This window comes from Ipomoea triloba, chromosome 4 (assembly GCF_003576645.1).
Source record: "Ipomoea triloba cultivar NCNSP0323 chromosome 4, ASM357664v1".
NCBI classification, from domain to species: Eukaryota; Viridiplantae; Streptophyta; class Magnoliopsida; order Solanales; family Convolvulaceae; genus Ipomoea; species Ipomoea triloba.
The window spans coordinates 5,415,740-5,435,429 of NC_044919.1; the positions used below are offsets into that span (position 1 = coordinate 5,415,740).

The following is a 19,690-nucleotide window of genomic DNA, read 5'->3' on the forward strand; positions in this document are numbered from 1 at the left end:
TTTTTCTAAAAATTAACATATTATTTGTTATAAAAATAATAATAATAAGTGGTGACTTGGTGGTGGTTTGGTAATAATAATTCAAAAACTAGCTTGAATAGAGATGAGAAAGATGAGAGAGAGAAAAGAAAATAAAGAATTCAAAAAAGTTTTCCGGTTAAAAATTTAAAAAGGCACTTTTTGTCAAATTAAACATTGTTTTCGCAAATCAAAATCAATATTTACCTTTGACTTAATTTTCTTTGAATAACCAAATGCGAGAAAATATAAAAAAAAATAAAAATAAAAATTTCTCAAGTCATTTTTCGCGTTTTCAATCCCAACCCCTTTCTCTTCCAATAAGTACAACATCTAATTTAAGGTTTGAAGTGCTTATACAACCCTCAATAGAATATGTAAATCATTTGATCATTCGTATTATATCAAAAATATTGGTAGATAATGGAGAGTATTATGGACTATAAAGTTCATGCAATCAAGTAGTGTAAAAATATTTTCAAAAAAAAAAAGAAAAGTAGTGTAAAAATATATAGATAATAGTTTTCAAAAATATATAGATAATAAGAACATGCATGTTTATTGTCTTACCTGTAAGTCAAGCAAATGCATGCATGTAACATATATAATCTCTTCCCGGCCGTTCCCCATCTCAAACCATAAACAAATGGAAAATAGCCCGCATGAGCAGCTCGATTAGTCACATTGGTGAAGAAAGATCAGAGATCGAATTTTACCAACCACAATGTGGGAGCAACCAACCTTTTGGAAGAACAAATAAAAAATTGACAAATGTGAAGAGTACTTAACCTTTGTAAGTCTTAGTAGTCTAGTAGATAAAATTCTGATGAAAGATGTAAGATGTGTAACAAGTGAAGACAACTTATTAAAGAAACTTATTTCATGAAAAAAATAAATACAATCATAATTCAAGATCACATTTAAATAATTGCAACCTTTCATGAATACTTACAACCATTTGTTCATATAATTACACCTTTCATATGTTTCATTAAAAGATCAGATGCACCATATTCAACACTCATCTTAAACCAAGAAAATTTCCAATAACCCATTGCTCTCTTTTCTCTTTATTGTATCAAAAGCAATGGAAAGAATAGACCCAGCATTACAACTCCAGGTGAAAATCAAAATCCAAAACAAAACAAAAACAAAAAAGCCTTGGATCCAAAAATGCAGTTCTTTAATTAAAGCTTTAGCCTTAATCAGGTGAAGAAAACATGAATTCTTGCTGCAAAATCCTTGCCAAAGACAAGAAAACACGGGCGAGATTCTTCTTTTAATTTTATTATTGCTGCTCGAGAATGCTATTGATGTTGCATATATGTTCATGAAGCTCAATCTTTGCACTTACATTGATATGATAATCTTTTCCAAAGAATTCTAGAAACCCAACTTCGTCCTCTCTTCGAGTTTTAACCTCAATTCATCTTCTGAGGGAACCTTTCCCCCGCTTTCTGAAGTTCTGCTCCACCATGCCAATAGTTCGTCCTGTAAAGGCGTTTGTATTGATATCGTGGAGGTAATGCAGACTAAAAACGATGAATATACAGCTTCTACTAGTCTGTGGATATGTGAAGTGGTAAACAAGAACCGACTTTCTGAATCTCAGTATATATATTCCTCATAGATTCATCAGAACTGAATCTCAGCTTGCCATAATAATTTAAATGAAGCTGATATGCTTGTGCATTACATAGAAGTGGCCTACATACATACCTCGAGAAAGTCGTGGTTGGACACATACTGGCACCCAACAAAGCATTTGACACTACCAACGCTTACAGAGATGAATTTCTTAGAATCAGTTGCGGGATTATTCTCTTTTTGGGTTCCTGCAGATTCACAACATCGAAAGTGAGGCGTGACATTGAAGAAGATCAGGTCACATATGCCTCTCAATTCCGATTTATAAGGGTAGAAGCTAGAAATAAAGTAGCATTAGTTTTGCTAAAATACGAGTGTACACATACATAAAGGTATACATACAAACGCTTTCATTTCAATATAAGAACATACCAGCTATGCGTGCAACGTAGTAGCCTGTTCTGCCTAGCTCAGCTTCGTGTTTTCCAATTCTCAAACGCAAGAAAAATCCATCTAAATGTGACAGCGACGACTTGGAGTTTATCCATCTGAACAAAATATGGAGTATAACTTTAAATTTGTCAAATATTAATGATGGAGAAAACTAGAAAAGCACACCTTTGATTAAAGATCAAACTCTAACACAGCAAGGCGTATAAATTGTCTAATTTTTGGAAATTTTCTTTTTGTCTTGACATTAATGATCTCAATCAACTAAAAATGTCACTAGATGTGCTTTAATTCAGAGAGTAAAGATCAGAGTTAATGAATTAAAAGTGCTTACTTGAGGATAGTACCACGAGACACTCTTATTCTCCTTATAGCATCAAATGCACCTTTTGGTATGCCTCCAATGTCATTGCTACCAAAAGTGGATGAAGGTGAAGGTAACAAGTTGTTTTCGTTCACCACATTCTCTACCAAATCTGGAGCCATATTTTCTTTTACTTTGATTGATTCTACCATTCTTTCAAACGAGATCCATTTTCCATTTGCTATTAGGTTGTCTGCATCGGTGCCATTTCCAATATGGTTGGAAAGGATACTTGGATTGCCTTGCACCTTCGCAAGAAAGTTAGGGTAGTTCTCATCATCATCAGCTGGGCGAATATGCAGATTATTGGTGCAGTAACGATTAAGAACAGAATTGCCATGTTCTTGCTTCTGTTGCTTGCCCGAGGATTCTTGTGGGCATGTAATAGCCCAGTGATCGAGTTGAAGGCACCGAATGCACAAGGAATGGAGATCTTCAGTCCCGTCATATGAACTGACATTTCTTAGAAGACTCTCCAGCTCGGTTTCAGTTACCTCTGAACAGTTACGTAAGTCATGGCCTCTTCTGCCACAGAAGAAACAAGTTGTTCTTGAGCACATAACTTCGTTTTGAGGTGCTGAAGGTACGATATGTTTAATGGCGTCCAATCGCCTTGCAAACAGGGACGCCATTGCCTCTGAGCTCTTCAATTTTGGGGAAGGAAACTTTGCGTTGTTGTTGGGATATTCAGAAGAAACTTGTGCATTTGGATTAGGCCTTTTGCAATCAGGAGAACGCTGTGTTGTTTCATCTCTGTTCTCCTTGAATTCATCTAAATTCGTGGCAGTGGGATGGTCTTTGACACAAAACCGAGTAATCCACAAGTTTCCATGACCATGAGATACACTTGTCTTGGATAAGTCTTTATTGAATGCTTTGCTTTCAGAAGGATGACTGGAACTGTTGTTATTTCCATTTCTGGTTTTGAGTTTACGAAGAGAACCCGAAGAGTTCCCTCCCTCGGTTGTCTTTCTACTCGATGAATTGCCAGAGGATTTCTTCTCGGTTGAAGTGGATTTGCAAGCATCCCTTGTTGGACCAACACTGATAGGCTTAATTGGGAATTTAGTTGATATCCCATCCCTGTGTGCCAATGCAGATGTGATGACTTTATCACTCTTAGACACGAAAATTTGTTCATCCGATCCACTACTCTCCCGATGGCAGCTAATTGGTGAAGCTTCGATTATCATCTTATCAGCCAACATAACTTCTTTAGATTCTCGTGTTGGAGGGTCATCTTTTAGCATTCTTTTCTCGGGCATCACTGAAGGTGGGCGAAAAAGTGAACGAAACATAGATTGGAAGCCTGTGTTTTCACTCCCCGAGTTGTGGTTTTTGTCATACGCGACAATCTCACCATGCTTGCTCTCATCATTCCCGGGCAAGATAACTTCTTTAGATTCTCCTGTTGAAGGATCGTCTTTTAATGCTCTTGGCTCTGGCGTTGCTGAAGGCGGGCAAAGAAGCAAGTGGAACATAGTTTGGAACCCGGTGGTGTTTCTCTCAACATCGTGATTTTTGCCATATGTGATGATCTCACCACGGTTTCTTTCATTCCCGGGTAAAGAATGAGCGAGGGGAAGGGGTAGAGGAGCCTCTTCTCGATTGGTTTTCGAGAAACCATTTACCATGTTCGATATCCAAGTCATAAACGAGCTGTCATTCCCAACATTCGAGGTCGAGGCAGTGTGCCCTTGCATTTCTGTCTTGATCCTTTTGCCCCCAACAAGCAATGGCTGTTCCAACTGCAACTGTCTCTTGCCTTGAGGAAACATCCTCATACTGTTACAGCTATCCACGCTCTCGTGGCTGTCTTCCTCGTTACTCGACATCCTGCTATTGCCATTACCATCGGAGTAAACTTTCTCCTTGCCTTTCCTTCTACGCAATGCTAGAGAAGTCTCGAGTGGCACCGAGTTCTCCCTCATAACTCTCTTCTCATTCTGTTCACTCCCTTCTTTTGTAACCAAGTTCTGCTTGTCGTTTTCAGCACTGGATTCCTGCTTTTCCAAGTGCTCCCTTTTACCTCCACTTTCTTCTCCTAAAGACGCCGCCTTTTCATTTGATTCCTGCTGAGGTAAAACCAAATTGAGCGACCGAGCAACTTGAGGTCCCAACTTTCTCGAAGAACGAATTTCAGAGGACACCGTTAATCCTAATCCCAGAATCTGATTGCCACTGCCATTATCCTCAGCCACTTGCTGCAGAGACTTCTTCGGTGCTCTCTCTTCCCCCGGACCTGAATCAAGTTGAACGATCGAATAAGATTAAGGTTTCGGGAACAAGATTCTCCTAACTTTTCATCTCCTTCTTCGTTTTGATTAAAATAGACACAATCAATAAGATATAACTATCATATATAAATCCAAACATCTGAAACACACCCTCAAGTACTCGAAACAAATTGAACTATATATATATAGCAGTCTGCACCTGCATTATTGTATTTGTCGTTTTCAGTGATTTGAATATGCTGTGGAGGCGAGGCATCCTTCTTTCTCTTCTTACTTACATTTTCTGCAATTTTATTAGTACCCGCGATTTCAAATCCCTCTCCGGTGTTCAATCTCTCCCTTCCACTGCTGTTTCCTGCCAAAAGAGAGTTTGTTACAATAACTGCACAATTTTTGTTCAAACAAGGACTAGTGACCCAAACACTAGATATCAGGAAAGGCGTTACCCATTTCATTTCCACAGCTTGGCCTGGGAGCAAGAACATTTCTGGAAGAAGATTTACCGAGATGAATTCTCTGAACATCCTCCATGTCTAACAGAGACATCGCCTCGGTCACTAGAAGCTTGCCTTTCCCGATATCTTTACCTTCATCCTCGAATATATTGCTTTGTGATGGTGAATGGTGAGTGACATTGTTAGACCCCACATTCCACAAAAGAAAAGGCTTTTTATCAGCTAAGCCAGTGCCAGTGCATTTCAGACTCAAACCTTTGTGAGGGGACCAAACTAGCTCAGATAAGGGATCAGATGCTGCAAATGTCATGCCCACTGTTGTACCCGCATTTACACCTGCACCCGATTCATTCTTCACTCTCGACGCATTGTTCTGATCAGAATATCCCAAAGCAAGCCTTAAATCCAGGTCTTCGTTGTTACCATTGCTCATCGTCGACAAGATACAGCTACTACAGGCAAGGAAACCTGGATGAACAAGTCAGAAATTAAAGCAGCCTAGTTATTTTCATAACCTTGGATCTTGATCAATACATGTTTCTCAGTTTCTGTACAAAAAATTTCTGCAACAATCAATCAGTTTATAGATTGCAAAGAGGTTTTAAAATCCCAGCCAAACAAATCAACCTAGTACTCTTCACAGTAACAAGATTCTTATTGCAGCCCATCCATGATCACCATCTTCTCCAACTACACTGCACTGAAATTCATACAACCTAATTGACTTAGCAATAATAAGATTACAAGTTCGACTCTCATCAGAAACGACCTATTGACCTTCTTGGTTTGAACTCATTAGCTATGGACAATCTAGCTAATTTAGCTCTTCTATAGTTCTTTGGGCGGGGTTTTCTCCGTGTACACCCTCGAATAGCGAGTCCAAGTTTCACTCATCATCCAAAAAAAAGAAAGAAATTCATATAACCTGAATTAACATCTGCAGATTTATCTCAAGACTACAATGTTCCTTCCACTTCATCATAGGGAGCAAGAGGCATAACTATAGTACCAGGAAAAGTTTAAAAAATATTGGAAATAAACCATGTTTGTAACACAGATCAAGCAGTTTACCAGTCTCAAGCACAAATATGAACCAAGAGGGAGATTATATCATGCATCATAGTACCAACCAAGAGAAGCAACTAGTACTAAATACTAATTTAAGCATATTTGTAAAGTTGAAAACCCCATCTCAAAAATTTCATTCGAGCCCAACTATTTTTAGCCAAGCAAACAGCAGAATCAGCAAGCAAACATAACTGGCATCCTAGAAATCCCAGAAAAGGAAGCTACCCATGAAAGAAAAGCATAAAACAAGAGAGACCCACATACCTTTCGCTTCATAACTCCATTACAAACACCTTTTCCTCAACCCAAAATATTGGAGTTACTATGAGAGAGAGAAAAAAAAAAAAGGGGAGAGATTCTGATATTCACTGTTTGCAGCAAAGTTGCAGCCTTGGGATATAACCCAGTAATGACTACTGATATTGGTCTCACCAAAACATTATACGGAGTACAAACTACACAGGAGATAGAGCAAGTGGTTCACCGGCTGCCACGTGTCAGGCTGCTTGCCAGTGACCGGATTACAGCTGTACAATATCTTTTTCCTGTTTCCAGACACAGACAGAACTACTGCAAGGCTGCAAAAGTGTTTGAAGCTACAAACTGAGAAATAGATCCAAAGGGAGATTATTAAAATTACATACCCAATTAGGAAAGGATTAAGGGGTGAAAGAGATGATAATTAAAGGAAAAGTTGGTTAGTAGTTGATTATTAAAATAATATTTGCAGGCCGGGAGAAGGGAGTCAATGGCGGCCGTACGTGTGTGTGAAATTTAACCTCTTCTCTTCTCTTCTGATTATAATAATCATTTTGAGCTTCGTTCTGGGATGACGTAGAGGTGTGATTGACTCTTTTGAAAGTGAACCAACATTACACGATGAGGAAACCTCGTTTTGCGGATAAAATATATTATATATATTATAAGATAATCTTTGACGTTGAAGTTTCTGTTGGCCTGGTGGTCAAATTAATTTTTTTTTTTGTTGATTACTACACTCATCCATGTGGGAGTGTTAATCGGGACACCGGATGTCACTTGACCACAAGGTTTTTGGCGGTGGTCAAATTAATATAGAATCCCTATTTATGGAAAAATGATTGATGTACTTCTATGGAGTATAAATTTTATTGTGTAAAGAAATATAAATGAATAAAAATAGTGGCATATTTTGTTCTTTAAATCAATATGATATTTCAGTTGGGAGTATGAGATGGAGTGAAAATTTTAGGTAGATATAGTATTATTTATATTGGAGTAGAGACTGATAATTTGATTTTTCTTGTGCATATAATATTTTGGCATCCTCTTGTCACTGTGAAATTAATTTAGATTCATTTTAGTTGAGCTGGCAAAGCCTAATTCTTACTCCAAGAAAAGCCTGACCTATAAATTATAGTTATTTTTTTTTTTTTTGAAAACAAATTATAGTTATTATTGATTATTATTGTTATGTATTTATTAGTTAATTTGTTGTAATTTGATGTATTATTTGTTGTACCCAGCGAAAAGGTTTAATTACTCAGCTCGTTTGGTTCGCTGAAAAATATTTGAATGAAATGGAATTCAAATTCCATGGAAAACAAATTACCAGGAAAATAGATTTCATTGTTTGGTTGGTGGAAAAGAAATTACTGGGAATATGAATTCCATTGTTTAGTTGGATTTGAAATGGTAGGAATTATGAATATAAAGACCAATATGCCCTTAACAATTAATAGTGATAATATATTATATTATTATTGATGAGGGTAAAATAGTCTACTTGCTCTAACTTTCTTCCCAAACTCCATGGAAAACAAAATACCACCTTCCAACTAAGAATTTGTTTTCCTTAACTTTTGGGAACTCCAATTCCAATGGAAAACATTTTCCATCCAACCAAACAATGAAAAATCACATTTTCTTCCACTTTATGGAAAATCTTTTCCATGAAAAATCTTGGAAAAGATTTTCCATCCAACCAAACACCCCTTAGTTGTACTTAATAACTTAAAATTTTTATTTGTCAATACAAAATTAATTGGTATTTTAGCCCCTTTTTAAGTGGTAGTGTCTCTAATCCCACTTGTCAAATAATAATAAGTCAAACAAGTGGAACAATCTATTAACTAAACCCTAAAGAGTTGGTTATTTATTTCCAATGATAGCCACACGTTATATTCTTGCTTATCATGATTTTGTGCGTAGGATGAAGAAATCAATTGATATTTGTTGCTTTAGCCAATAATAAGTAGTGAGTTCCATGAAGCTTTTAATTGTGAAGTGAAGCATTATGAGACAACATCACGGTCGGATTTTAGGGCGTGCAAGAAGTGCAACAGCACAGGGTTCCAAAATTTTGGAGGCCCCTAGTCTAGCCCTGGGTCCAATAGTTAGTATATGTATTTGCGTCATAGAATGCTAGAAAGACAACTCTTTTTAAATAACATATTTGTAGTTTGCATTATGTTTAGAATTTTGTTCATAATAAACAAAGTTTGAATTTGTTTAAGGTTTTTTGCATTTTTCTCTTTGCAATTTTTCTTTAATTCACAGCTTATTTATATTTTGATAGGGCATCACTTATTTACCAGTACAGGACCACGCAAAAAAAAAAATAAAAATCGGCCCATGTCTGCTGCGACGCCAAGGATGACGAGAGAGACGATAAGGGAATTGGTTTGGGTTTTGGCAATGAACAACTATCAAGAATACAATGTATATAGGTTTTTATATATATACCTAGGGTTTTGAGGGGTAAAAATGTTATTTTTAAATATTTAGGATAGAAGACATGGGTTAAAGATTTGGGCTCAACTAAGTAGATTATTGGATCATGAAATTTTAAATAGGTATAGACTTAGGAATTAAAATCATTTGGGCTAAAGGAATTTGATAATGTAAAATGACTTGGCAGGTTCGTCTTAGATAGACTTTTGGATTATTGATAAATAAATGTATCCTAGGGCTTTGAAAACCATAAATAAATATATAAATATTTCGTACCAAATCTTTTAAAATCGGGAGTTAAAAAGTATTTATTGTACTCTTGTTTGACAAAAATTTCTTGTAGAAAATTAAATTACATATATTGTTTTATTTTAAAAGTTTAATAAAGTAAAAGTTTAGAGAAAATGCGATTTTGGGGTGTTACAACAAGATGCGGTAAAACCGATATTCTTATCAAAAGCAGCCATACCTACATCCATAGGCAGCAAAAAAAAAAAAAAAAAAAAAAATTTATTTTGCCTAATCTTAAACATTTACTACTATGATATCATAGAAATTTTGTATCAAAGCAATCAACAATCCGTTTTGTGTGCATGTCTTTATTATTATTTTTTGTGTTTTTTCTTGACCTTATTTGGATTAACGATAAATTGATCAAAATTAATAACATAACATTCCATTCCAAGAAGAAGGTTGCGTTGGCTGGCCTTCTTCCAAACATGGAAGAAGGCCATTGTTGCCTTCCTTCAGAATTGGAAGAAGGTCACACCAGCCTTTTTTCAGATTTAGAAGAAGGCAACGGCGACCTTCTTCCAAATGTGGAAGGTCGTGATGTCATCCACCATCTTGGAAAAAGTGGTGGTCGATGGTGGTCCAAAACATCTCAATGCCATCCTTCGAGAAGAAGCTGTGGTGATGGTTGACGAGGAACAACACCAAATACAAATGAAGATTTCTTTTAAAATTTGTTGTTATTATTATTATTATTATAATTATTAATTATTAATTAGTTAATTAAAATAAAAATTTAATATAATATAATATATCATTTTAAAATATATATGGATGCCATATCAGCACACCAAATAAGCTTTAAAAATCTAATCAATAAATAATTTACAGGAAGGTAACCTATAAAATTATGTAATTGCACTTTTTTTTGTAAGTTTGAGGTTTTAATTGAAACTTTTTGAAGTTGGAGGGTTTAATTGCACATTTGAGTATAGTCAAAAGGCTCATATGACCCTTATCCCTTACATATTTAAACATAACTTAATTGCTTATGATTAAAATTATACATCATTCACATTATCAGAATTAAAAATTGAAATCTATACCACGTTTTATATTTTGATTGAACTCAATTGATTATTGGTTCATATATTTTTAATTATGTTATACCGGATACAAGTTTGGTCCAGATATCAAATATCGAAATTTCACATATATTTCTATGTTGGAATTTAAAATACAAATTATATATTATATACATCTCATTCAAATGAATATAAGTTAGCTCAAAAAATATTAATATTATCTAAACTAAATTTTATGTGAACTTAATAGGTTATTGGTTAATAATTATTTTTTGAATACAACTAACCCTATTACATAGTAGTATTTGTTCATACATACTTTCCCAACCTGTTGAAGCACAAAGAGAACCTCCCATATGAGAGAGTCACTATATGCCATCTGAGCACAAAGTGCTTGGCGGTTAAGATATATTTTTATTTATGTTATATACATATATAAATTTGATTCAGATATCAAATGTAAAAATTTTACATATATTGAACTTAAAAGTAAAAATTACATTTATTCTATTTGAATCAAATATATTTTAAAATATTTTAAATATATGGTCTAAAAATTACTTGAAATTAAACTTATTGTTAACTTAACGTTAATCTAAAAATTAAATTTGAAAAAATAAGTGTTAGTAAACAAGTTTTCTAATTAAAAAAATAGAGAATGGAAAACATAGAATGAAAATTGAAAAATTAGAAAATTGAAAAACAAAAAACAGCTTTCTATTAGTAAACATGCCATATCAATACGAACCCTTATTGACTTTGGCCTCAAACTTAATATGAAAAATAAATACTTAAATTAGGAACTCTAATTACAACTTACAAGTTAGAAATATAAAATATAAGTGGTCGTGATCTTTTGAGGTACAAACAAATACCCGGAGTATTCCGGGGTTATCGATCCACAGGGAAGCGGGGTATTAAGCACTAGTTACTAATTAATTCACGAGAAGCTATTCCAACGCTAACAATGGGTATTTATCTAAAATTATGAAAACAAAATAAATGAAGCAAGGCAAACGGACTTTTATATACAAGAGATTAAGAGCGGGATTTTTGGTTGTCAAAGTGTTAATCACCTAGTGCCAATCTAAAGTGAAATAACCATTCGAGTTCAACAAGTGTGGATGATTGCAATCTAAAAGGGAAAGATTACTCTCGTAATTCAAACCCAAAATAAGGTAATTGGAATACTCACTCTCGTGAGCTATTCACAATTGAAATACTCACTCTCGTGAGCTATTCACAATAAAACCCTTAATCAACATGTCCTCTCTCGAGGTACAAGAATCAAGTGCAATTGTGGGTGCTCTAATTCATAGACAAATTTAGCAATGAAACAAGTAATTAGGATCCTTAACTACAAGCATCAAGAAATTAAGCCACAATTACAACACAAGTAATAAACCCAAATAGATATTTCATTCAAGCAATTAAAGAACTAGGCACATAGGTTCATAAACACTTATCAATCCAAAAATCCCAAAGGAAAGCTTAGCCTATCATGGCTAAAATAAATTCAACAAATATACAATAAAGCTTTAAAATAGAAAAGAGAGGAAGAAATTCTCCCGAATGATGCCTCCAAGCTCTTCTCTTCTCTTGTTGTTGCTTCAAATCTTCTTCCTTGCTCTCATTTTTGGTCCAAATCCGCAGCCAAGCTTGTTAGGGTTGATAGGAAGTGATGCTTTTATAGTGGGTGGAGAATGGGGGGCAAAAATGGCAATTCAAAGAACTGCAAAATCGCAGATCTGCAACTCTCGCCGCGGCGAGAATTAGGCTCGCCGCGGCGAGAGCGTCACTGCCCAAAATTTGGGATTCTCGCCACGGCGAGAATGAAGCTCGCCGCGGCGAGAATCCGCCTGTGACGAAGCTCCAATTTGCAGCCTGATTTTGACCCTTTTCCCTTTTGAATCACACTTTAATGTCTTCATAAGAATTGTAGCCCTTGAAGTCTTCTTTCCAATGGTTCAAGAATAACCTCATTTGGATACTCCTAAAGTGAGATATGGTCCAATTACCGAGGTGTCGCCATATTTAGCAGGAATTACAACTCTTTGATCTTTTGACCAGTTTTCCTTTTGATCTACACTTTGATGTCTTCATAAGAGTTGTAGCCCTTGAAGTCTTCTTTCCAATGGCTCAAGAATCATCTTATTTGGATATTCATAGGAAGAGATATGGTCCGATTACCAAGATGTCGCCATGGTAGCGGGAATTACAACTCTTTGGCTCCTTTGAATTGGCTTTTGCTCCCAAATAGTTCTAATGCACTTCTAAACACATCAAAAACATCTAAACCAAGCATTATACCATTTAAAATATGAAAACAAGGAAATAAGCATTGGACACAATATTTTATCACACAATTAACTATAAAACCTACATAAAAACACAAGTAAAATAGGTACAAATGAGAGTGTATCAATAAGGAAAATAATCTCCAAAATAATAATAATAATAATAATAATAATAATAATAATAATCTATACTATTAAAATTACTACTCGTAATAATACGCACTCATATTCTATTAAGGTTTGCGTAGATCCGTGCCTGCAGGTGTCGACACACACAAGTCAAGCTTTTTCAAGTTCATTTTCGGATTTGATTTGCACCCCTGCGCGCGAAAGAGAGCCTCTATGCTATACAATTCAATAAGCCTTAGAAAACTCTTCTATAAGTAGTTGTGCAAACCCACTTCCAAACCAATGTGGGACAAAAGCTACTTGAAAGCTTTTTCTCTCTATTTTTCTAACTCTAATGGGTCAACTTTGAGAACCGATTTCTCATTCACGCATTATCTATTTTGAGCGTACAATATATCAATCTTTTCATCTAACTGTGAATTACCCAAATCCACTTTTGACCTGATCGAAATCGAAAGTGGACCCCACATATATTTGTACCACAATATAGCCACTAAAATGTCATTTTACGCTAATTTTTCCAATAATTATTTGTCCAGAAAATATCAACGCTCTACGGTCAACCAACAATCACTGAACTAATTATCCCATTACTCCAGGTGGATTTTTCTCTAATATAGTTATACTTACTAAATATCAAAATATAAGTGTACCTCAAGATCTTGCAATAACTAACCGACAAGTAATTACATTAATGATATATAATGCAATGCAAATTATCTAACTCGGACATTTTAATTATTCAAAATATTCACTATTTATTTAAGTAAATATCAAAATATTCACTATTTATTAATATTACGAGTTTTGATAATTGATTTAACTCGGACATTTTATTTTTTAAGAAAACGAGTTATTGTGTAATCAGAATAATACACAAGAATCGTTGTTCCAACCAAATAGGTTGTTCGATAATGCTCAACCGTTGTTAGAACCAGCTATTGGTGCACCAACATTTAGTTCAACTAATCTCAGTTTAATTGTAAGCAAATTTGTTATCTCGATCAATAGCGTACCTAACTATTTTATTTAAATAAAATGCAATTTGTAATTTTTCTTCCTCGGATATAAATAATTGCAGTGGCCAGTTGCAAAGCATTGTACAGTGAATTTATTGTTTGTTCTTCAAGAACACCTATTAATATGCCTAGGAATAGTAATACAACTCAAATTTAGATTACTTGTAATAACCTTTACATTTTTGTATATACAAATTTTGATTTATTTGTTGTTTTAAATTATTGATTTACTCCAATTAATGTGTTAATTATTATGTACTTATTTGATTTTATTATTTTTCAAAAATATTGCAGTGGTTAGCAAACCAAATAATATATATGCAATTAATATATAAGATTTAATATTACAAATAGCAGGAGATGCATTCATAGTTACGTTGTGTATTTAAAGTACGAATCATTCTATGAGAATCGTCTAAATACTGATCATTTTATGTATTTTTTTTTATAGAAAATGAGTCGGCATTGGAAATAACTGTTTGTTCTTCAACATTTAATCCATCTTATTCGAAATTTAATGGTGAGCAAATCTATTTTTCTAATAGCCTATAAGCGCCTACTTTCTTTTGTATAAAATGCAGTCATAAATTTTCCTTCCTCAATGCAACTATAACAAATCCATTTCGTGCATCGCACATGTGAAAATACTAGTAATAATAATAATGATATATAGATATTCTATTAAGAGCTCTGTTTTTGTTTTTTAACTGTTCATTTCAAGATTTTTCAATTAAAATTTGTAACATTAGGAAATGTAAAGTTTGCGAGTGGTAAGTTTAGGGACAATAAGCATTGTCTGAAAATATAAGATGATGAATTTTAGCAAATCAAAAGTTATTTTTCTATCAAACACCTTGTGCTCAAATGACATGTAATGACGCTCTCACATGAGAGGTTATGAGATCAAACCTCACTGGAGATGGTTGAAAAAGAATACATGAACATATATTGCATTGTAATAGAGTTAATAGTACTAAAAAAAGTTATGTTTTATTTTAATCTATTCAAAATTAACCGCCCTCCTTTTTACCATATGAGTAAGAATGAGAAAAGTCTTGAAGGTTATCATTATTCCACGGACCATCTTCTACAAATTTGTGTAAATCATAAATAAAAAATACATTTTTAATATAATAAAAGTACATTATTTGTATATTAAATTAAGGTACTTGATTTTTTATATATTGTCAAATAATATACATTCAGTACACAAATAATATACTTTTAGTATATTAAAAATGTATATTACATTGCATGGTCCACACAACAATTTACCGTTAATGGCATATGTAGCCCTCCAAGTATAATGATTTTATGCTGCGTTTAGTCCTAAACTTTCAAATTAACCATCCGCAATTCTTCGACTTTTAAATTGTTATCGTTCGTGGTATAAGTTAACCATACATGATCCTTCAATTTTCAAATTTTAACTAGTCATGATCCTCAGCTCCTTGAAGGACAATGATTAGTTAAAATTTGATATATAGTTGAAGGACCATGAATGGTTAACTTTGTCCACGGATGATAAGTTGGTAACAATTGAAAGTTGAAGAACTACAAATAATTAATTTTAAAATTGAGTTAATTCTCAAAATGTCCTCCGACTATGACCTTTTCACAATTTAGTAACTTGACTTTCAATTGCACCCAATGTGGTCCTTCAACTATTGAAAATTAAGCCAAAATGGTCATCCGTTAGTTGGTCGTAAAAAATGAGGGCAAAAATGAAATTTTAGCTTCTTCATCTACCTATTTCATATCTGCAAATGGCGAAGAAACTCCGGTGCCAGTCTCAAGCCAGTGGAACAACACTACCTCGCTCCCAACCTGAACAGAGAAGGTCAGAGCCCTCCAATTGTGAGACCGGTGGAGAGGCTGAAGCACCCAAACTTGCGGATGAGCCAAGACCAACGCCGTTCATTATTTCTTTGTTCGCCGCATCTTCACGCCGGAAAATTACGGGCTGCGCACCACCATCACCTGCTGGTTATTGTCGCAATTAAAGGGAATATTTAAGCCTTGAGACGACCATAGAATCTCTACTTGTGTTGTCTGGAAGCGACCATGTCCAAACTTTGATGAAGCGTCAATGAACTTGAGCTTAATCTCCTCGAGAGCAACACGAGAGGTCTGGTTTAGCAGAGTTTGACGAAGGGTAACCACTCTTTTCTTAGGGCCAACACAACATCCCTTGATCAAGATGTAGTCGTCTTTCACCACACCATAGTGAGGAAAACCACCCATGGGAGTGATGTCTTTCTCAGTCATGTATCATAATAGAAAATTGTAAGCATTGCAGGGGAATAACAAACAGAGTGAAATATTCTGGTTCTAGTGCCATAACCTGTCAAACTCAGTTATGGTTGTATGCGACTCTTGCCCGGCCTTGCCAAGCTTATAAATCTCTTTGATCATCTCAGTTTAGTGATGGTATCCATTTTGACCAGCACGTGCAACTGTGAATGAAACTCTAGTTGGATGCCAGGCACAAATACAAGCAACTTTACGAAGACCTCTATGAGTTTTACGTGGAAGATGAGTGACACCCCCATCGAGTCACAACAACCCGTACCCTTGGTGACACCAATGATATTAATCATCTCATCCTTCTGGAAAACAGCATCACGGGCACATGCTTCTCAAAGAAACCATATGCATAGTCAACCTTCTGTGCAATTGTACCTCCGTTAACCTGGATCTTCATCAAATGAGCTTTCTTCTGCTTCAGCTCCTTCATTTTCCTTATCTGCACAAGATAATATTAACAGAAAATAGTTTATGATGAGAATGTGGTGTATACTAAAAGCAAATGGCATAGTTATTTTAACACTCTCACTAAAAAAAAAAAGTTGAATGGAGTTGTTTGATTGAGAATGAGTACCTGGGTGTGAACCAACACACGAATGACACATGCATATTTCTTCATCTTCTCAAGCTGTGCTTCAATATCCCTCTTCCCATCCTCAGATTCATATTTCTTTGAATACTTGACAAAAGCCTTTTTCTTGGACTTGCACCAGTTCTTGTAAAATCTCCTTCTCACCTCCTCAGATGCTGAGCCCAAACTGTGTTGAGGCAACGAAGGCCACGAGGTGTCTGCACACTTTCTGGGAAGAAAGCCGAATGAGCCATGCCTTGGGTGCTCAAACTTCCGACATCCTTCTCCTCCGGGAGGTTCAAGCTTCACTCTGATCGATCTTCTTCTCAGGTTATGTTTTTTGAGCAAGCTTCCGACTATAATTGGCAAATCAATGTTTTTGTGCATGCCCAATTGGGCTCAACAAAAAGTTGTATAACTTTTTTTAAAAAATTATTTTAGGGGTGCATTCAGACTTTTGTAGATTTTTAAAAATTTTTAAAATGATAGATTTTAATAAACTTTTATTGACTTTCATAGAGTCGTTCAAAACTTTTTAAAACTTTGTAAGACTCTATAAAAGTCTGTATAAAAAACTTGCATAAACTTTTATCAACTTTTTTATTTTAAAAGTCTACAAAAGTCATTAAAATTCTAAATTGAATACATCCTTACAAACTTTCATAAGCAATTCATAACAATATTAAACACTAAAATTTATAGTTATAGAATTGTTCAAATAAAATATTTAAAAATATAATTACTTTTTCTTGAGAAATTAATATTTAAAAAAATTTAATTACTAGTTGCATAAAAGAAAAAAAATTTAATAATATATATAAAAATTATATTTGATATACTGCTAGGTATCAAGCAAAGAGCTATTATTTGCAATAACAATATGAGACTGCTAACAACAACAAGGTGCTTCTCTTTGTAGCCTCAAATTGCTATTGCGAACAATAGTTCACTATTCGTAATAGCATGTTGTTAAAAAGAAAAAAGAAAAAATATATTACGAATAAACATATGAATATTATGAAACATATAGTAAAAGTTGATGGTGATAGACAAAATAATTTACTCTATTCATGTATTTAGGAGAAAAAGTTTAGAAGTTAAGGATAAAAAGTTCATAGAAAAAAAATTAAAATATACAAGCAACAATGAAATAAAAAATAATATTATTTTGAATTTTTAGAGGAAGATTGTAAAGTTTAGGAGAGAGAAAAACATTGGTAGAGTTTAGGTATGTAGAAAATATAAGATAATGAAGAAAAAATAATTTATTGAATTTAGGTATAAGGTTTATAAAGTTTAAAATTTTAAATAATAAGGAGAAAAAAATAGAGTTTAAATAGAGAGAGAGAGAGAGAGAGAGAGAGAGAGAGAGAGAGAGAGAGAGAGAGAGAGAGAGAGAGAGANGAAACCTTCAGTGTTGGTAGAAAGAAAATTTTGAAATCTTGGGTTAGGGTTGGATTTCAACTATTTATATTTGAGAAGGAAAAGTATATAAAAATATACAGAAGTTCTAAAATTAAAAAGTCCTTACAAATTCATAACTTTTTGAATACCACATGACTTTTAAATATTCTTTAAAAGTTTTAATTGAATACCACATGACTTTTAAAAATTCTTTAAAAATCTGGATCGAATACCGCATGACTTTTAAATACTCTCTAAAAGTTTGAATTGAATACCTCCAGACTTTTAAAGTTCATAAAAGTCTTTAAAATTCTATGAAAGTCATAATTGAATACACCCCCTTAAATTGATTCTTGGCTATATTGACATTATAACTTCTTTTTTTTTTAAAAAAAAAAAAAATTGATTCTTGGAAAGCAGCCCAGAAGTATTATAGGAGTATCCGGTAGGGGTGTGCAGCGGTCGGGTTCGGACGGTTCGGGGTCGCGGGTGGCACCCCGATCGGATTTCGGTTGTGGGCCGGTTTTACGCGACACCTGTGCTTTGTCGGTGCCGCGTAAAGTGAAATAATAAAATAATATTTAATTTATGCGGCACCGCTAGGTACCGGTGCCGCGTAAAACCGTCCCACAAAACGACAAAAGAACCGCTCCTAGTAGATCTGGAACGACGCTCTCCACACTCCACCGCAGCTCAAAAAAAAAAACGCCGTAGATCTGAAAAAAAAAAAAACGCCGCAGCTCCACGCTCCCAGATCTGGAACCGTCGTCACCACACCGCACTAGCAGCTCCGTTGCCACCGTCCTCCTCCATAGTCGCCGTCGCCACCAGCTCCGCACTGCCATTGCCTCCGAAACCGCAGCTCCATAGTCGCCGTCGCCTACACCGCTCCGCCGTCGGGTTGTCCTCCATCGCCGCCGGTCTTCCTCCGCCGACGCTCCTCGCCGCCGCGGACGCCGACGCTCCTCTACTCCGGCCTGCTCCGATCGGTAAGTTTATTTCTTTTTTTTTTTGACAATATTTCTTGATTTATTTATTATATGTTTCATTTATCTATTTATTTATTTATTATCTGTTATTTGTTTCTTTATTTGAGATTTGAAATATTTGTTTATTTATTTGATTTGTTTTCTTGTATTTGTGATTTATTTCAAATATATTTGAACTTTGTGATTTATTTATTTTATGTTTCATTTATTTGTTATTTATTTATTTTGAATATTCGGATTTTATTATTATTTTGAATATATATTGTGAATTTTTGAATTTTATTATTATTGTGAATGACAAAATTAATTAATAGTTAATAATTTTAAATTATGTTGACAAAAATAATTAATATTTAATAATCTTAAACTATGTTGACAAATTTATTTTGAATTTGTTGTTATTATTGTGCTATATTTATTTTGAATTTTAAAAAAATTTGTGAAAATAAATTGTTTGTTGTCAAACAATTTAAAATAATGTCATTTCTAAGTATAATACGTAAATTAGTATTAATTAACAAAATAACTATTAATATTATTATTTTTGAGAAAAATAGAGCTACTTGAATGTAAAATTTAATTTACATTTATATATGATTGTACAATATATTTTGTGAAATTAGTAGTTATGTATGTACTTGATTATGATTGTACAATACGTTTGTGAAATTTGTAAATGGAGGAATGATTGGTTGTTGATCGTGATTTGCATCAACTTAAAACGGTGTATGTATTTGATCCTTTGAAATGTGGGCGCACTCTTGAAG

The 19,690-nt window shown here is 34.2% G+C and overlaps 1 protein-coding gene and 1 pseudogene across 3 annotated transcripts; both read right to left on the reverse strand.

The window, feature by feature from the left end:
• Nucleotides 1-914: 914 nt before the first annotated feature.
• LOC116015101 lies at nt 915-6,901 on the reverse strand. Of its 3 annotated transcripts, XM_031255110.1 has the most exons (8): nt 6,444-6,896; nt 5,103-5,579; nt 4,856-5,011; nt 4,525-4,661; nt 2,390-4,476; nt 2,038-2,153; nt 1,738-1,853; nt 915-1,509 (listed from the first exon to the last, which is right to left on the reverse strand). In XM_031255110.1, exons 2-8 carry the CDS (start codon nt 5,542-5,544, stop codon nt 1,402-1,404), a joined length of 3,162 nt encoding a protein of 1,053 aa, XP_031110970.1. In that variant the 5' UTR covers nt 5,545-5,579; nt 6,444-6,896; the 3' UTR covers nt 915-1,401. The 3 variants fall into 3 exon arrangements, with proteins under 3 accessions (XP_031110970.1, XP_031110969.1, XP_031110971.1); XM_031255109.1 differs by having other exon boundaries at nt 2,390-4,661; XM_031255111.1 differs by lacking the exon at nt 915-1,509 and having other exon boundaries at nt 1,829-1,942; nt 2,390-4,661; nt 6,444-6,901.
• An 8,500-nt stretch (nt 6,902-15,401) lies between these two features.
• Nucleotides 15,402-16,917, reverse strand: LOC116015008 (annotated as a pseudogene).
• Between the last annotated feature and the right edge of the window lie 2,773 nt (nt 16,918-19,690).